The sequence below is a fragment of the Camellia sinensis genome, chromosome 14 (genome assembly GCF_055761805.1).
Source record: "Camellia sinensis isolate YWXY chromosome 14, ASM5576180v1, whole genome shotgun sequence".
NCBI lineage: Eukaryota > Viridiplantae > Streptophyta > Magnoliopsida > Ericales > Theaceae > Camellia > Camellia sinensis.
In genome coordinates this window covers 55,203,262-55,220,853 of record NC_138974.1, presented here as the reverse complement: position 1 = coordinate 55,220,853, position 17,592 = coordinate 55,203,262, and the positions used below count along the sequence as shown (strand labels likewise).

General features: G+C 36.4%; 1 protein-coding gene across 6 annotated transcripts; it reads right to left on the bottom strand.

Moving 5' to 3' along the window:
• Positions 1 to 4,682: 4,682 nt before the first annotated feature.
• LOC114268758 (mitochondrial import receptor subunit TOM40-1) lies at positions 4,683 to 17,199 on the bottom strand. Of its 6 annotated transcripts, XM_082905996.1 has the most exons (14): positions 16,815 to 17,091; positions 16,493 to 16,670; positions 16,296 to 16,397; positions 13,953 to 14,017; positions 13,781 to 13,862; positions 13,488 to 13,587; positions 13,306 to 13,401; positions 13,134 to 13,184; positions 12,953 to 13,018; positions 12,504 to 12,605; positions 6,544 to 6,612; positions 6,381 to 6,464; positions 5,661 to 5,756; positions 4,683 to 5,105 (listed from the first exon to the last, which is right to left on the bottom strand). In XM_082905996.1, exons 5-14 carry the CDS (start codon positions 13,831 to 13,833, stop codon positions 5,049 to 5,051), a joined length of 774 nt encoding a protein of 257 aa, XP_082762122.1. In that variant the 5' UTR covers positions 13,834 to 13,862; positions 13,953 to 14,017; positions 16,296 to 16,397; positions 16,493 to 16,670; positions 16,815 to 17,091; the 3' UTR covers positions 4,683 to 5,048. The 6 variants fall into 6 exon arrangements, with proteins under 6 accessions (XP_082762122.1, XP_028065777.1, XP_082762121.1 ...); XM_028209976.2 differs by lacking the exon at positions 13,953 to 14,017 and having other exon boundaries at positions 16,815 to 17,150; XM_082905995.1 differs by having other exon boundaries at positions 16,296 to 16,670; positions 16,815 to 17,020.
• Positions 17,200 to 17,592: the final 393 nt, after the last annotated feature.

Here is a 17,592-nt window from a genome sequence, read left to right as displayed (position 1 = left end):
CTCTCTTTATTTTTTTTAATCTTTTCATAAAAAATTAAAATACCAACTAAAATAGTCACCCCTCAAATACTTCCTAAGTTATACATAGGCCTTATAAGAACTTAGGGTTCATTTGGGATGTTGATTGGCTTTTTGACTTTTTGATTTTCAAAAATGATAGAGATCCATTTTTTTCCTTGACCCCCACAACACCCCCTCACAGACACATGTCAGTGAGTGATAGTAGGGGAAAAAAATATTAAAAAAAAATAAAAAGTTGGTAAATTCCAATACATTGGGGGTGGTGGGCATCAAGGAAAAAGGGAGTCTCAACCTTTTTTCTTTGATTTTTTGGTTATTTTAGCCTGGGCTAAAAAGTCTCGTTTAGAATAGGGTTTTTTTGACTTTTGTAAGAAAAAAATAAAATGATTATGATTTAGATGTAACATTTTATCTTATTGGACTAAAAAATTTATTTTGTCTTTTTATAAGTATTTTAGCCAAAAAGTCTCATTTTGGCTTATGCCAAATGAAGGCTTAGTTATTTTAGTTTTTTTTAGCATTTTAGCATTTTAGCTTGGTTAAAAAAATTATATTTGAGAATATAGTTAACTATTTTTTTTTAATGATTGATTTGATGATTGTGAAAAACAAAATAAATATGAATTAAATATTATATTTTATCTTATGAATTATTTTAATCTATTTTAAGTTATTTTGAGAAGATAGTTAAAAGTTAATTTTTTAATTTTTAAATTTTTTTTTGAAAAAATATGTAAAAATTTAAGAGATAACACGATTCAAAATGAGTTAAAAGTTAAAAAATTATTTTAATTATTTTTTTAAAATAATCCTTTATTTTTATTGATTATTTTAGACCAAATAACAAATACCAAACAGGGCCAGTGGTTCTAAGGCTCCGTTTGGCAAGTTGGTTTTTAAGTTTTTTTGGCTATGTTAGTCACAAAAGACAAAATAAATTATTTTAGTCACAAAAAATAAAACGTCACATCTAACCCATAATCATTATACTTTTCTCTTATAAAAAAAAATCTAAAAATTCTTTTTAAATCAAACTTTTTAACTTAAATTAAAAAAATTAAAAAGTCAACTAATTTACCAAACGAAAGCTTAATTCACGTGGGACAGCAACGTGATCGATATGATATGATGAAGTAAGGAGAATCAATGCTCATCCGCGTCGCATCTGATTCAAAATTCCAAAATTCAATTACAATGGTAATAAAGTACTGGTAAAAGAATAGAGGAAAGTGGGGGATAAAAGTGAGTACTGACGATGACGCGGACGGGGGTCATGTGATATAATTTTGGTACAGTCACAGTCAGTGCATACGACAAAGCAACCAAAACCTGTGGGCGCTGAAAATTTATTTCTTCGTAGAGGACACAATGGCTGATTTGAAAAATTGATATCAGAATATTATCAAATAACTTGTCGTCGGCACTTTGGTACAGTGAATAAGTTGACCGAAAATTCATGCCCCACGGCCCACGGGACCGTCCCATCCCATTTTCTTAAAATATGGGAAATACTGGTACTACACTGCCACTTGATACTCCCCATGTCAATTCATGTGACTCTCTCACACCTCCCACACACCTGACAAGTTGCAGTGTTGAAATAATTATCACATAAATCCGTTCTGTGTGATATATTCTATTTTCAAGAATTAGGATGTGAGATTGAATTATTAGTCACATCAGATTAATAGTTTATTGTTTGTTTTAAAAATTTTGCTTTAGATTAATAGTCTCTCCGGACTATTAGTCTCATATTTGTGGGACTATCTTATCCCATGGGGGATAGAAATCATAGAATAACTCATACCATAGGATTAGACAATAAAATTACACTTTTGCCTTCTAGTATTTAATTATGTATTATATTTAGTAAAATTCAAAAAAAATTAAATGTCTCAATTTAAAAATAAAATAATTTAATTTAATTTTTATTTTTGTTTTTGTTTTATTTATTTAATTTTTTAAAATATTTTTCATAGATATTTTATTGATGTTTTATTTTAAAATTTTGTTTATATTTTATTTAATTTCATTATTTAAATTTAATAGATGTTTTATTTTATTTCATTATTTAATTATTATTATTATTTAAAATAAATTTATTTAAAATTTTAATTAACAAATAACATATATTTTTATTTTTATTTAATTTTTTAAAAATAAATTTATTTAATTGTGCAAAAAATAAAATAAAATGATTTTTTATATAATCTAGCTAAAAATAATTAAAATATTAAAGTTATGTTTAGTAAATAATTGAAAAGGATAAAATAGTCATTTGAGCATTTATCCCTCTCTAACATTAGATAACTAAAAATAATCCAATCTAGACATTTAATCTCATGACTAAACAAACATCCAGTCCAACCAAATAGTTCAGAAATAATGTATCCCAGAACTAATAATCCGATGGATTACAATCCCCCTTATCCAATCTGTCCAAACAAACGCACCCTAAGAGCAATAATACATCCTCTAATTTTAAAACTAAAATAAAATTCTAATGATGTGACAGATAATAAAAACAAGAAAACACAAGATCAAAATATCACATTGAAACTCACTCCTATTAAAGCTCATTAGAGCTCAACTCCCAATCATTTTTGTTTTTATAATTTATTAATTATATATCTATTATTTTTTAATTTTTTTTTATATTTTACATAAAACAATTCTTATTATCTTATGAGGGGAGTCTAATTGAAATTTCAAGAAGACAAGATAATTCTTCCCTCTATTGGCAATTTTAGTTATAATTTTTATTTATAACTTCTGAACAAAAATAATTTAAATTCATATTAATTTTAGTAGTGATTTTTTAATTTATTTTAAATTACTTTTTAATTTATGCATTTAAAAAAATTTAAATAATTGTTGTTTAGTATAAAAAATATAATTTAACATTTGACTTTTTAACTCATGACAAATAATTTGGTATTTTTTTATTTTTATTTTTTAACCTTTTTTGAAGTAATTCTCTAAATAAATTGAAAAAATTAATTATCTAAAAATTAAAAACAAATATTTGTAGTTTATAATTATTAACTTTCCACTTCAGGAAAATTATATCAAGAGACCCTTTGTCAAATGATGAAAATTCCAGAATAAAAATGAACGGAAAAGCGTCTACGTAATTTGCAACCTTGAAGCGAGTGGTAGTACTAATGAGACATCAGAGGCTCCTCTCCGGTTGGATACCAGGGTGCTGTTGGACCTCCATACGTCTAATACAGAACATACATCGATAATCCAAAACATTTAATATGTAAAACTTATTGAGTATTTAATTTATATAAAAAATTCTATTGATTGAATGTCGATAATTATTTGATCAGATCACATTTGTATAAACACTTTATTTTAAAAATCATACTTACCGTTAATACAAATATGATTTAATCAAGTGACTATCAATATAAGATCAACATAATTTTTTGTAAAAATGAAATACTCAAGCCTTACGCATTAAATTGTTCAGATTATCAATGTAGATTCCGTGGTGGATGTATTGAAGTCTAACAATACCTTCCAATCCGATTTAATCTAAAGAGAAGCTATGGCATGAGAATTAAATTGTCATTCTTATAAAATAATGAGTAACGAGTAATAAGAAATAAAAAAATTCATGATGGAAAATGAAAGAAACATTATTATTTTAATTATATTTATATTTAACAAACTAAATTGTGTATATATAATAAAAGTAATTGAATAATATAATAGACTTGTTGCTTTCCATCCATTTCATTATCAAGAGAGTTTGGTCTCCCTTGCCCCTCAAATATATATATATGCGTGTGTGAATAAAAATGACAAAAACAGAAAAATACAAACCCCATGAATGGGTCCAATGGGCACCCCGTCCCCATCAAACCTAAGAAGGTGGAGCAAGATAATTTTCTTTAATACAACTGTTGCAGCAGTGTGTAATTACCCAACACCACCTCTACCAAATTATTATATTTTATTCCAAAATCAACACCATGCTATTACCACCTTGGTATATTCGCCCAGGGCCGGCCCTCAGATTCAGGTCAAGGCGAACTTCAGAAATAGAACCCTATTACATTGGAAAAAAAAAAATCATAAATAAAACGATACGTTACTATTTTTTTATTTATTTATAATCACAAAACAAATTATTTACACATATAATCATTAAAATTATAAATAAAAATTTACTTTCATATATTAAGATAGAAAACAATCATTACAAATATTTAAAAAAAATAAAAATCTAGTCTTGTTGCTTTTTTTGAGCCCCATGTTCTATTGGACCTATAGTATTTGAATCTTTTTTTTTAATATCTAAAACACAAAATTATATTTGGAACTCCTATTTTTAACCCCTAGTTGGGGGCCAAGGCGCAAGCTTGCCTGCCCTCAGGGCCAGCCCTGTACTTGCCCTACCAATATGATATAATTTAGTGGTTTTGTTTCAATACTACTAATGTAATTTCTTTTATTTTATTTTTCATACAATGCTATTTGTAAACTTACCCGAGCATACTCTAATCAAATTTCATGATATGCAACAGTAGGACCAAGAATGCTAAATTTTTTCTGGAGAGAGAAAGAGAGACTCACCAGTGTTCTTCATGTCATTTGCAATTGCGGGGATTGCCAAAAAAAAAAAACTACCAACTGAAAGAAAATGAGAATTTTCAAACGAGAGCAAGAGCTAATCAAGTAATGGCATCATAATACATTCCGTTTATGTCAAATAGGCCTCAAGTTGATGCAATCAACATCAATTATAAATTTACTCAATTTCCATTATAACGAATTCTACAGCTTTTAAGGGGGGGAGAAGGTGAATAGGAACTCCAGACTGTAAAATCAACTAGGGATGCTAACACTGTTGCAGCAGCTGGTGGTGCTGCCCCGCAAATAATGATACTCCAGATAAAAGTACAAAACTGATTCTTTGATCTGCATAGAAAATTAAAAAAAATGAACCTCGTATGCATGCAGAGTTGCTTGCATTGATGAGCTCAAATCCAAGAACAGCATCCGAGCATTCTATCCTATTCTCCTACTGTCAACCCAAACCCGAATTTGTAGTCTTTCTTCCGGTGATCTATCTGCAAGGTAAAAATGTTAACAATGGTCACAAAATATAAACGCAGGAAGCCAAAAATTGTGCTACTAATAATTTTTTTTTTTTTTTTTTTTTTTGGGGGGGGGGGGGGGGTGTTTTTATGAAGAAATACATTTTCTATATCTCCTCTATCTGCAATAATAATAATAAAAAAGTGTTCAATAGACCAAGCACAGAGGACCAGGCAAACCCTTGGGGGTAACCAAGATCCATAAGGTATGGTCACCAATTTGTATGGAATTCTAGACTTTTGCAATCATGCAGTTACATCCATCAAGGACAGCTCCTTGTTGAACAACCCCTTTACAGCCTTAACACATGCAAGACAGGTAACTAGGGAAAATAAATAAATAAAACAACCCAAATCTATCTTCCTAATTTTAAATTTATAATTAAGCAATCCCCTTAGTAATGAATTCCTTCTAGTTCAATGAAATGGCTAATGTGAAATAGGAAAGAAGACCAAAACCCACCCAATGGGCCAAGGAAGGAGAGGGAAGAGAAGTAGAAAACATCAGCTGTCAGATGTGATTCTCACCTCAGCAGAAAGAATAAAATTAAGACCCATATTCAAGCGCTCTTCCAGAAAAGCAGCAGTGCAGCCATTGGAATCAATCTTCCCTCTAAGACGGCACTGTAACAAACACATGAAATAAGTAAACGACAATGATAACTAGTTCGAAATCTATTGCTTACACAGCAAACTTTATGCAAATCTGGCTTAATGTAAAGAAATTCATGGCACGAGAGATATTCACCACTATTCCCACTACCAGGACATAGCATGAATAATAATGCTTTTTCAGAATAGTAATGCTGGTTTAAGGATTGACACTCTTTCTAACAGTACTAGATAATGTAAAGCAACTCCTGATCCATTCAATTGTTACAAGTTTTCAACAACCATAAATGCAACACCTCACCATCTATGGTCGGACAGATCATACAACGAAACCTTTTTTTTTTTTTGGGAGGTCTTATGCACTAGGCTTCAAGGAGATGAGCAATCAAAGAAGAGTTATTAATTATTACCTAGACTAATCTCTTAAAAAGATAGCAACCAAGTAATTCAGACAAAGATCATCCGGTTCTGGATCCAGTAGACGTAGAAAAATCACATTTTGTGGAAAAGAGAACATTTGAAGTTTGAACTAGTAGCAAAACATAAGTGAAATGCAAACAATGAAGATGCACTCAAGGGATAATCATAATGTTTCATAAACAATGTATATTAGAAATTAGCAATCAAAGAAGTCACCTGTCGGAGAATGTAATCATAACCAAAGCTTGCCGTGACGTCTCTTGACATGTAGTTGTACATGAAGTCTGATGCCAAAGACACCTAAATGAAGGAAAACAGTATGACAACCGAACATTAGTAACAAATCAAAAGAAATCATTGGACGGCTCAACAGTCTTACCTTGTCAGATACTTTTTGAACATAACTCAGAGCAACCATTCCAGTGCTAGCAACTTGCCCAGTAGCAACCTGCAAGGAAAAACATGAATTTGATTCCATTAAATCAGGATCCAGACGGATTTAAAGTAAACCAAAATTCCTAGTATCCATAATTAAAAAAACCAAATAACAAATAAACAAAAACAAAAACAAAAAAATATTTACCTTCAGGTACAACAAAATAGGTAAATTTTTTTTGATAAATAATAAAATTTTATTGAAAAAGCATCAAGATGATGCACTGAATACAAAAACTGAAAGAGGAAAACAAAACTTGCCTAACCAATTACATCATCCACAAAAATCTAAGAAAGTAAATAGATCAGAATCAACTGTACACTCCAACCAACTATACAAAGTAATTAAGAACTTGTCCTCCAACCACCACACTAAATGCTCAATTCCTTGGAAAAATCTCCTGTTTCTTTCTAGCCAAACCAACCACATCAAATAAAAAGGCACCAACGACCACACCCGTTGTTGACGCCGCCCAACCCGAGCCCCTCTCGAACTCCACAATATGTCCACAACCACCTTTGGTTGTACCCACATAATCCCAAAAAGAGAACAAGTCAGCCCCCAAAGTTGCGAAGCAACAGAACAATGGAGAAATAATGATCAACCGACACCGCAGCAACATAACACGAAACAACAACGGTTCACTAGCACATGCCCTCGACGAACTAGATTATCAATTGTAAAATTTCGACCTAAGCCAGCCGTCCATAAAAAGAAAACCACCTTAGAAGGAACTCGAGGTACCCAAACACTCCTCCAAGAAAGCGCACCTCCCACCTCCCCCACCAAACTCCGATAAAAGGACCGAACAGAAAACTTACCCTTAGCACCCACCACATTCCAAACTAACACATCTTCCCTCCTACCCAATATAGAAAACCAAACAACTCCCCCAACTGACCCACTTCCCAATCTTGAACTTCATGCTAAAGCACCACCTCCCCACCCCCCAAATAAGAAGCAACCATGGCCTCTCGATCTCTAGCAATGTTAAAAATCAAAGAGAATCGCACCGCCAACACCAGCTCCCCACACCATCTGTCCTTCCAAAATCTAACCTTCTCCCCAGTACCAACCTGAAAATTCACCCCCTCCCAAAACTCCCCCCTCTCCAACCAAATTACTTTCCACACACAAGCCCTCCTATGAGACCCCATCACATCCCCCGACCACATATTCCCCTCACCGACCCCAAACTTAGAAGCCACCACCCTCCGCCATAAACGATCCCACTCTCCAACAAATTGCCGCAACCACTTCCCTAACAAAGCTCTATTAAATTGCACCAAACTTCGTACCCCCAAACCACCCACCTCTTTGGGGTGACAAATCCGTCCCCAATCAACCAAGTGATATCTAAAATCCTCTCATCCACACCCCCACAAAAAATCCCTCAGAAGTTTCTCTAGATGCTCAGCCACAGAGACAGGAATAACATGCAATGACATAAAGTAGGACGGAATACTGTTCAGCACACTTTTAATCAACGTCAACCTTCCCCCTTTCGATAAATATTGCCGCTTCCATCCTGCCAAATGACGTTGTACCTACCACCCCATCCCACACCCCTTTTGCCTTGAAACTAGCACTCAGTGGCAATCCCAAATAAGTCACTAGTAGATTTGCCACCCTGCAGCCTAACACCGCCACTAACACTGGCAACCTCCTAACCTTCCCCATCGGAATCAATTCTAACTTGCTCAAATTAATCCGTAAACCCGAAACTACCTCAAAACAAATCAAGACACATCGTAAAAATCCCAATTGCTCTACATCCGCATCGTAGAAAACCAAAGCATCATCCGTATACGGTAAGTGAGACACCCCAATTGCTGTCCCCGGTTGCAAACCCACCGCAAAACCCTCCAACAGACCTTCATGCACAACCCTGAACAACAATCTACTAAAAGCCTCCATAACTAGAATAAATAACAGAAGAGATAATGGATTCCCCTGCCGAAGACCCCGATAAGACAAAAAAAAACCTACCGATGAACTATTTACCAAAACAGACATCCGCATTGTGGAAACACAGAGCTTCATCCACTGATACCAGGTTGCCCCAAAACCCATCTGATCCAGAATATATAACAGAAATTCCCACCAAAACCGAATTCAAAATTTGTCGCCCCCTACAAAAGCATTCTGGCATTCAAACACCACATCCTGCAACACACCTCGAAGTCGATTCGCCAATACTTTTGCCAACAACTTATACACGCTCCCAAGCAAACACCAATAGGCTTGAAGTCCCTCACATCCTCAATGCCCCCTCCCCCCCTTTCTTCGAAATTAAGGCTAGGAAGGTCGCATTGAAGCTCCTTTCAAACTGCCCAGTCGTGAAAAAGGCCTCAAACATTGCCATCACATCCTCCTTAACCACAGACCAACACTGCTGGAAGAAAGCCATGGTGAAACCATTTGGACCCGATGCCTTGTCACCACTCATCACCTTTAAAGCCCCAAACACCTCCTCTGTGAAGGCCCACTCCAACCCTTCCCTCTCCCCTTCAGAGAGATCATCAAACGGGACCCCATCCAACCCCGGCCTCTATATCCCATCTTGAACCCAAAAAAGCCGCTAATAAAAACCTACAATGCCTCATCTAATCTCCTCATCAGTAGTCAAATCTCTCTCATCCACCCGCATTCACACAATTTGATTGACCCGTTAGTGGCCATTCGCCATCCTGTAAAAAAACTTAGTGTTCCGATCCCCATCCTTCGACTATAAACACAGAGATTTATGTCTGAAGCATATCTCTTCCATACGAGCCAAACGAACATAGTCCTGCCTTGCCGCCTCCCTTTTAACCACATCCGCTTCTGAAAGCCCCCCAGAAGCCTCCTACACATCCAAGGACTGAAGGATAGCCACCACTTCCGCTTTCTAAGCCTCCACCCGACCAAAAACCTCCTTATTCCACGTTTTCAAATCCCCTTTGAGTAATTTTAACATACAGCTGGGAGTTCCATTAACCATATAGTTACTCCACCATCCACAAACCTTATCTAAAAAGCCCTCCAATTGCAACCACATTCTCAAATCGAAAAGGCATCGGCCCACTCTAAAACCCCCCACTATCAAGCATAATAGGCCAGTGATCTGACATTGGACGAGCTAACCGACTTCGCACTACCTCTGAAAAATGCTCCTCCCAACCACTAGTAGCCAGAAATCTATCAATTTGAGACATCTATGGGCTATTAGACCAGGTGAACTCCCCCCATGAGGAGGCAAATCAACCAGGTTCATCTCATCAATAAATGAACAGAACGCCCGCATCGATCCCTTCGCCCTGCTACTCCCCATCCTCTCTACCAGCCATCTAACCATATTAAAATTGCCCCCCACAAACCATGGCTCTGACCACCGATGCGCAACATCCTCCAGCTCATCCAAAAAACACCCCTTTCGGAACTTCGAACCGGCCCATACACCCCAGAAAATACCCATCTAAAATTGTCTTTCACACACCGAAATAAACAAGACACCGAAAAAGCTCCTAACTCCTCATCCTCCTCCACCACCACTCTCTTATCCCAACAAAGAAGAACCCCTCTTGCCGTACCCACAACTAGTATGTCCATTCCACAAACCAACCACCCCAGACCTCTCTCACCACATCTCCACCCAGCTCCTCCATTTTCGTTTCCTACAAGCACACCAAATCTGCTCTCTGAAACATAGATCTAACTGCGAGTCACTTGTCCCTCTCATTCAAACCATGCACATTCCATGATAACACTTTTAACTTCATTTTAATAACAGAGGACCTCCTCACCCTTTCATTGGGCCCCGCCCAACCGTCTCCCCTCCATGGTCATAGTTGACAGAGCACTCCAAATTTCTAAGCTCTCGTAGCCTTTTACGTTGCACTACTGCTGAAGTACTACCCCCATTCACTGGCTCCCCTTGCCTCTATAAAGCTTCCACTGCTGTAAGTAAGCATAGAGCCTCAGTTTCATGACCTTTAAAAGATACACCCAACAAACGACTTACCTTGTTGATCCGACTTAGCACCCACTCCGAAACATCTTCTTCCGAAGGAGCCTTTGTTCCACTCAGATCATCTCTACGATCGATCCCACCTTGAAGCAGATAAGGAATCCTCGCCAGGGCTAGCGATGGTCAAATTGGCTAGAGGGTGGACCACAAAAGACAACTCCCTCTCGATGTGCCCAGGAACTGGTTCGTTCCTCTCAACCATTTGTGTCACATCATACGCTGCATCTTTTTGTACCCAGATCTGTCCCGTATCCATATCTGTATCAAAAGGCTAGTCGGAAGCGTCATCGTCCTCCGACATGTACCGCGAGACTCCTTCCTCCGCCTCGCAACCACGTTCAGACGTCGACAGTGCATCCTTCTTGCCTCCCTCTGTAAGACTTGAGGTCGAGATCCGACCTACCTGGTTTGGATCCACAGCCAAAAACAGATTATTAAACACTTGGGACACTGGGGTAGTTAGCCCCAAATGGCCGTCTACACCCTTCATAAGACGGCCCAACTCCGCTAAGCCTATCGCTTGTGCCCCATCATTACTATAGCCCGCTTCGTTTTTTCCTTGTATCTAGGTGAAACCCCCATCCTTGGGCCCGCTAGAACCTAGCTAATTTCTCTGCTAAAATTTCCCATGTCACGGCCCAAAGAAGGACCAGCCTAGTGTGGTGCCGTAGATTGTTGGGCCCACGGCCCATTCCCTTTAGGTTTCCATATCTTCTGTGAACCAAACCATCTCTCTGAAATCTGTAACTTCTTCTTCCCCAAATCACGGCAATCATCTCACACTTCAAATCGTACCAAACCACGACTTTCCTTAGCCATCTCACGACAATTTCGCTGCTTCGACGTGCCACAGTTCTCCACCATCGGTCCCTCCTCTGACCAAATCAGCAAAGTATACCTCCAATAGCCACATCGAATGGTGATTCTCGCCGGAGCACCCCTACCTAAACCACGAACCTTGATTCGAACACATCCCAAAGGCCCCTCCATCGTCATCGCGTCATCAACACCCAGAAAACCCCCACATCGATCACCGATCACACGAAACACCTGCTCTTTGCGAAGGTAAAGCGGGAGTCCCAACACCTGTACCCATAAACTCTGTTTTCGTGATTGATTACTTCCCCTAGCGCAACGCTTCCGGTAACCACCAATCAAGGCTCAAACCACGACCGTCAACCATGGGTACAAGTGTTGGGACTCCTGCTTTTTGACGACTTTGCAAAGCAAAAACCTCTTTTTGTTTTTTCATGGACATTTTCTCAAAACCTTTATCATGCAAAAGTCAGCATGGATGGATGGATGGATGGATGACATAGAAGCAAGGGCCAAAAAAGCCCAATCAACCAAGAAATGCTACAGAAGTCAACTCCTTGTAATCATTCAAATCTCACCAGAACTGTATTGGATAAGAAAATTACACAAAAAACCACAGATCAACCTAGGGGGAAAAACTATATAGAGTCAGAATGAATATGAAAACTAGTCCCACATTCATTATGTCAGCCTAACCATGTGTTGAAACAAATGCATGCCGAAAGCAAAAATAACTTGTTTCACATAAAAAAATTGACTCAAGTATCAGAATGCACTCCAATAGAAGCTTCACACTAATGAAAGTTACATAGCTACTAATCATTTTACCCTTCCAGAAATTTGATAAGTCACCAACAAGAAAAGGAAAGAATATACTTGACAAAAAAGGAAGTGCAAGACAATAGGTCTCCTGCTCTTAAGCATTTTGAGGACAAGGAAACTTACCCCCTCAAGCAGCAATAAGAAAAACAATCAACAAGTAATCTTACCTAGAAGTATTATTATTACACACAAATGCAGATACAGATGAAGGAAAACAAGGTGTAATGAGCATAGCATGCCAGTGAGGCTGTCATACCATCTTATCTGTGTTGTATCGAGCAGCATAACCAATACCAGACTTCCGATGCTGACCAGCCCAGAAAACTTCACCGCCCAAAGACAAATGTGGGGTCACACTCTGCAGCCAAAAAGATAATTTTAGTAAAAGATGGCACTAAATCCATATAAAATATGGCATTGATTTCGCCTTCTGAGAGAGATTTTAATCATTGATCTGCCTGCCCCTCAACATTTGATGCTAGGTACTCTCTCTCAACATTTCATTAATCATTGATATGTTTTGCTACATGCTATCTACGCCTACAATTACCTTTTTTTTAAAAAAATCTTTTATGTGGTACTGATTTGATGCTAGGTATTGTGTTTTCTTCATATATGAATGAGCACAACTTTTAGAGTTTTGTGTGTGTGTGTGTGTGTGTGTGACAGAGTGAGAGACAGAGAGAGAGAGCCAGATTCTTTTACCTGTATGTAACTGGCTCCAAGTAATGCACCATTCCCTAGTTGAAGTTGAGTCCTATAGTCTTTACCCTGTATGTATGAACATGAATCAAGACTATGAACAGCATGGAAAGTGAATGAACCAAAGTACGGCTCAAATTAACAATACATATCATATGAATGTTAAAAAGTACACAAAATTGACCTTGTAATCAAAATTGACCATGCCATGCGACATATGTGGCTCGTTTGTAAGCTGGAAAAAACAAAACACAAAATAGTTACTTCACTAGCTTACTGAGTACAGAATATCCCTTTAGTGCACAAACACACAAAAGTAAGGGAGAAGTACAACAGGTGATAATTAACATATTTACTTGAGCATTGGCCTTCAGAGTAAGATTTTCAGACAAATCACACTTCACTCGTGCATTCAGCCTGCCATCTGTCAATATTCTCCCAAAAAGCATCAACTGTGAACAAAATCAAATGCTCTTCTGGTTAGTTATGCATTCATAAGAATGCATCAATTCTGAGGCAATGGTTAGTAATTACATACCTTTGGGTCTATAAAGTTAGCCCCAAATTCATAGTGAGCAGTAGGAATCTTTATGGTTTCAGAAGACTGGGAGGGAATCTCAGTAGGTCCCATGAACACACTGATATGCGGTGGAATAAGCCATAGAAAACAAAGTTAATAAGCATGGAGTAGAAATATAAATTACATGAGAAACCAAACAAAAATAAGCCTTGTGTCCCAATCAGGTGAGATCAACTACATGAATCATTTTAAAAAATTGCATGAGAGAGTTTTAAGAAACAAAACAAAATAGTATGAAAATGCAAAGCCACCTGTGACTGAGTGAGAATTTCTGATTGAGTCCTTTGGTAAAATCAAAGCGCATCCCCTCAAATAGTTCTGGCTTTAAAGACACTGCAAAACCGCTTTTAATATAATCAACATCCAAATATAATGAAAGACAACCCCACTCCTATGCATAATTGTTCCTCTCATAAATTTTACCATAGCACTCCCCTAGTCAGATGTATCAAATAAAAAATTCACCAATTCTGTCCAAGTGATGCCACCTGATTTAATAACACAAAGTACAAACAAAGAGTCCGGTGAAGGTTTTGCAACATTTCAAATAGCTATGCGATGGGCAAGAAAGTTTTTGAAAATCAAAGGAAGAACAGTTCTCTCACAATACGCAATTGCAATCTCGAATTCTAATCATCTGAGGAGTTGCCATAAACCATGGCTACTTTTCGCATGTCATCTTGCAAGTACAGTTTTTGGATTTTGAAAGCAAATACCATATCAACTTTCACTCTCCATTATATCCAAATACTTCCAAACAAAAGCTCTGCCCCGACCGTCATGCTTACAAGCTTCTCAATTCGAATTAAAACCCATTCCCCTCACTTTGAACAAGGCAATTGGACTGAGGGGTTGAGAGGAAAAGAGCAGGATTCGGAAGAAAAGATAAAGGCCTTGTTTGGTTTGTGTTTCTCCAAAAATTTTGGGAAAAATTCTCTACAAATAAGTTTTCAAAAATAGTCAAACCAAACAAATTTTTCCAAAACTTGTTTGGTTTACAAGTTTTCCAAACAAATCTCTCTCTCATACACATCAAATCAATCACTTTTTCCAAAACTCTCTCTCAAAGTAATTTTTCAAAACATCTTTTGAAAAAAAACTAAACCAAACAAATTTTCGTACTTTTTATCTCAAAACATGTTTCTCAAATACAAACCAAACAAGCCTAAAATGTCCATCTTGTTTGGTTTATTTATGAGGGAACGAGAATTGTCCACATGGGTTGTGAGGGGAGAGAGAACGCACATTTTAATACCTTTTCTTCCCCTCCAAAATTGGGAGGAAACAGGAGGGAAGTGAAGTGCTTGTCAATTATGCCCATTTAAGGCCTCGTTTGGCAACATTAAGGCCAAGATTGGCTAACCTAAAAAAGTGCACTTATTTCATCTTTTTATCTTTTTTTTGTCACATCAATCAACATCTCCTCTGTACTTTTTCTACATATAATACAAAAAAAGTCAAAAAATGCACTTATTTAGGCCTCGTTTGGGAACAGGCTAATTTAGTAACTTTTTGGCTATTTGGCTAAAAAGGTAAGTAAAAAAAACTTGTATGTTTGGGATGACTTTTTGGCTAATTACGAAAAGATGTGCAAAAAGTAGAGAGAAAAGAGAATCTTTGACTTTTTTGTATGGGTTATTCGCTTTTTGACTAATTTAGTAACTTTTTGGCTAATTGGCTAAAATAGCCTCTTGCCAAACGAGGCCTAAGTCTTCCCAAACTTGGCTTAAATTTTAGCCTAAAGGTCAAAAAGTCATTAAAAAATCCAAAAATCTAAAAATTCAATAAACTATACAAAAAGGTCAAAGATTTCCTTTTATTTATACTTTTTGCACATCTTTTCATAAAAAATTAAAAAGTCATTCCAAACATACTATTTTTTTTTACCTCATATTGTAGCCAACAAACCAAGAAGTTGCTCAAATAGCATGTTCCCAAACGAGGCCTAAAACTATATTCATGCATACCCCTCTCTCATGCAATATACATGCACTAATTCAAGAATGGTGATGGAAAGATAGAGAACACCATCATATTTTTAGCTAGTCTGACTACAACATCAAAAACTACATATATACACGAGAATTTCCTTCGGTTATGCAGTGTCTATTGCTCGTTTGGAAACTTGGCTATTTTAGTTGACTTTTTGGCTATTTTAACCCGACTAAAAACGTTGTGTTTGGATGACAGTTGGCTTTTTTTTTAGTTGATTTGATGGTTGTGAGAAAAAAAGTGAAATGATTATGGCTTGAACGTGATATTTTGTCTTACTGGCTATTTTAACTTATTTTGTCTTTATTAGCTATTTTAGCCAAAAAAAACCACCAATCCAACTTCCCAAACAACCCCCTAGTCATTTCAAATACCATCATTGTTGAACTTTAAATAATATAAAATTATGAATAACAGACATCAATTATATATTTTTGTTTATTGTGATTGTTATTACATCTATATTTTGTAATCTTACATCTATTAGTGAACGTCGTAATACTAACACCATGTGTACAAAATTGTGTAATAGATGAAACAGTTATAATGGTAAAACAAATTACACACCTTCCTTCCCTTTCAACAGCTTCTAAATACAAACACCTAATTTCTCTCAACACCCACTACATAAATGTTGTACTTTACGGAGAAAAGTATGTAGGTGTAGACAAACAAAATTGGTCAGTGTATTTAGAAGCTTCCTTGTCCCTTCCCTTTCCTTTATCAACTATTGCCAAACCAAACAAGATGACGGAACTGTCATTGGAAACATACCTCCTTTCCCTTCCCTTATCCTTTCTTCCCTTCACTATGTTTGCATATGCATTATACTAGCTATTGTTGCCACACGCGATGCGTGAGTCAATACTACCCATGCTACAAACAGAAAAGTGAGGAGTAGTTACCTGAGAATCGAGGCAGCTATTTGATCAGTATAAGGGTAATTTAGGCAAGTAAAATACGTTACATACCTTCGTTTACACCAACTGATGTGGTTACATTATAATATAGATAGATATATGTCTGCATGGGCCTTGATCTTTTAATCAAAACTTCAGTTTTCAGATCAAAGATTACAACTTTTGATTTCCACAATAACAGATGCACCGCAGTAGAGTGAATTACGGTACTAGGGTTTCAGAATTAGGGCTTAACACAAAAACAAATTGTTAAAACATGCAAAAAAAATTATAACGTTTCGATTTCAACTAAACGCCATCAAAATACAGTGAAATTAATCAGTAAGAATGAACCAAAAACAGAGAAACACGAGATTGAATGGATGATACTAACTGAGAGCTTCGCGATGGATTTCTTCATAGGGAATAGGGCAAGGCAAGTTCAAGTAATCGACTTTCTCCGGCGGAACCACGGTTGGCTTCGAGGGCGGTGGAGCGGTGGCCGTAGGAGGGACGAGGGTGGCCATTGCTCCGGTTCTGGATGGAACAGCAGAGATTGAAGTTCGAAGATGAAGAGTAGTAAGAGAGATAGAGCGAGAGGAAGAAGAAGGTTCTTCTTTGACTGCGGCTATATAAGACGCGAAGGAGAGGTTACTGGTTTTTGTGAGTACGATGAAAAAAGAGAAGCAAAAACCCTCCCCTCGCCAAATATCGAAACCCCTCCTAGCCTAGGGCCTGTCTGGTTTAAGCCCAACCCGTTTTTATCATAAGCCTGCCTTGTAAAACTGTACAATTTTGGGAAGTTTGTTATTTTATTTGCTTATTTAGATTTTTTTATTATTTTAATTTTGGCTTATTTTGGAAAGTGGGTTATAATTCTTAGATTATAACTCACTTCCTCTCTTACAAAAAAAACTGTTTATGAGCAGCTTTTTATCAAAAAATTGATTATAACCATCTTCCCAAAATAGTCCTTTGTTAACATAGTTGTGCTTAGGAATTTGATTTTTTTAAATTGATTCGATAGTTATGAAAAAATATATATATAATTATGAATTGAATGTAACTGTTGGACCAATCTTCTGTGTAAATAAAATAACTTGAAATAAAATTAAACAAAATAAATAAATAACGTACCGGATTTATTTATCGAATCGAATGAAAATTAAGAC

Coding starts and splice junctions, on each gene's coding strand:
- LOC114268758 (XM_028209974.2), bottom strand. CDS start 16,947: ATGGCCACCCTCGTCCCTCCTACGGCCACCGCTCCACCGCCCTCGAAG. Junction 6,465..6,543: donor TTCAAAAAGTATCTGACAAG/GTAAGACTGTTG, acceptor TCCTTCATTTAG/GTGTCTTTGGCATCAGACTT. Junction 5,757..6,380: donor ATGATTACATTCTCCGACAG/GTGACTTCTTTG, acceptor TGTTTGTTACAG/TGCCGTCTTAGAGGGAAGAT.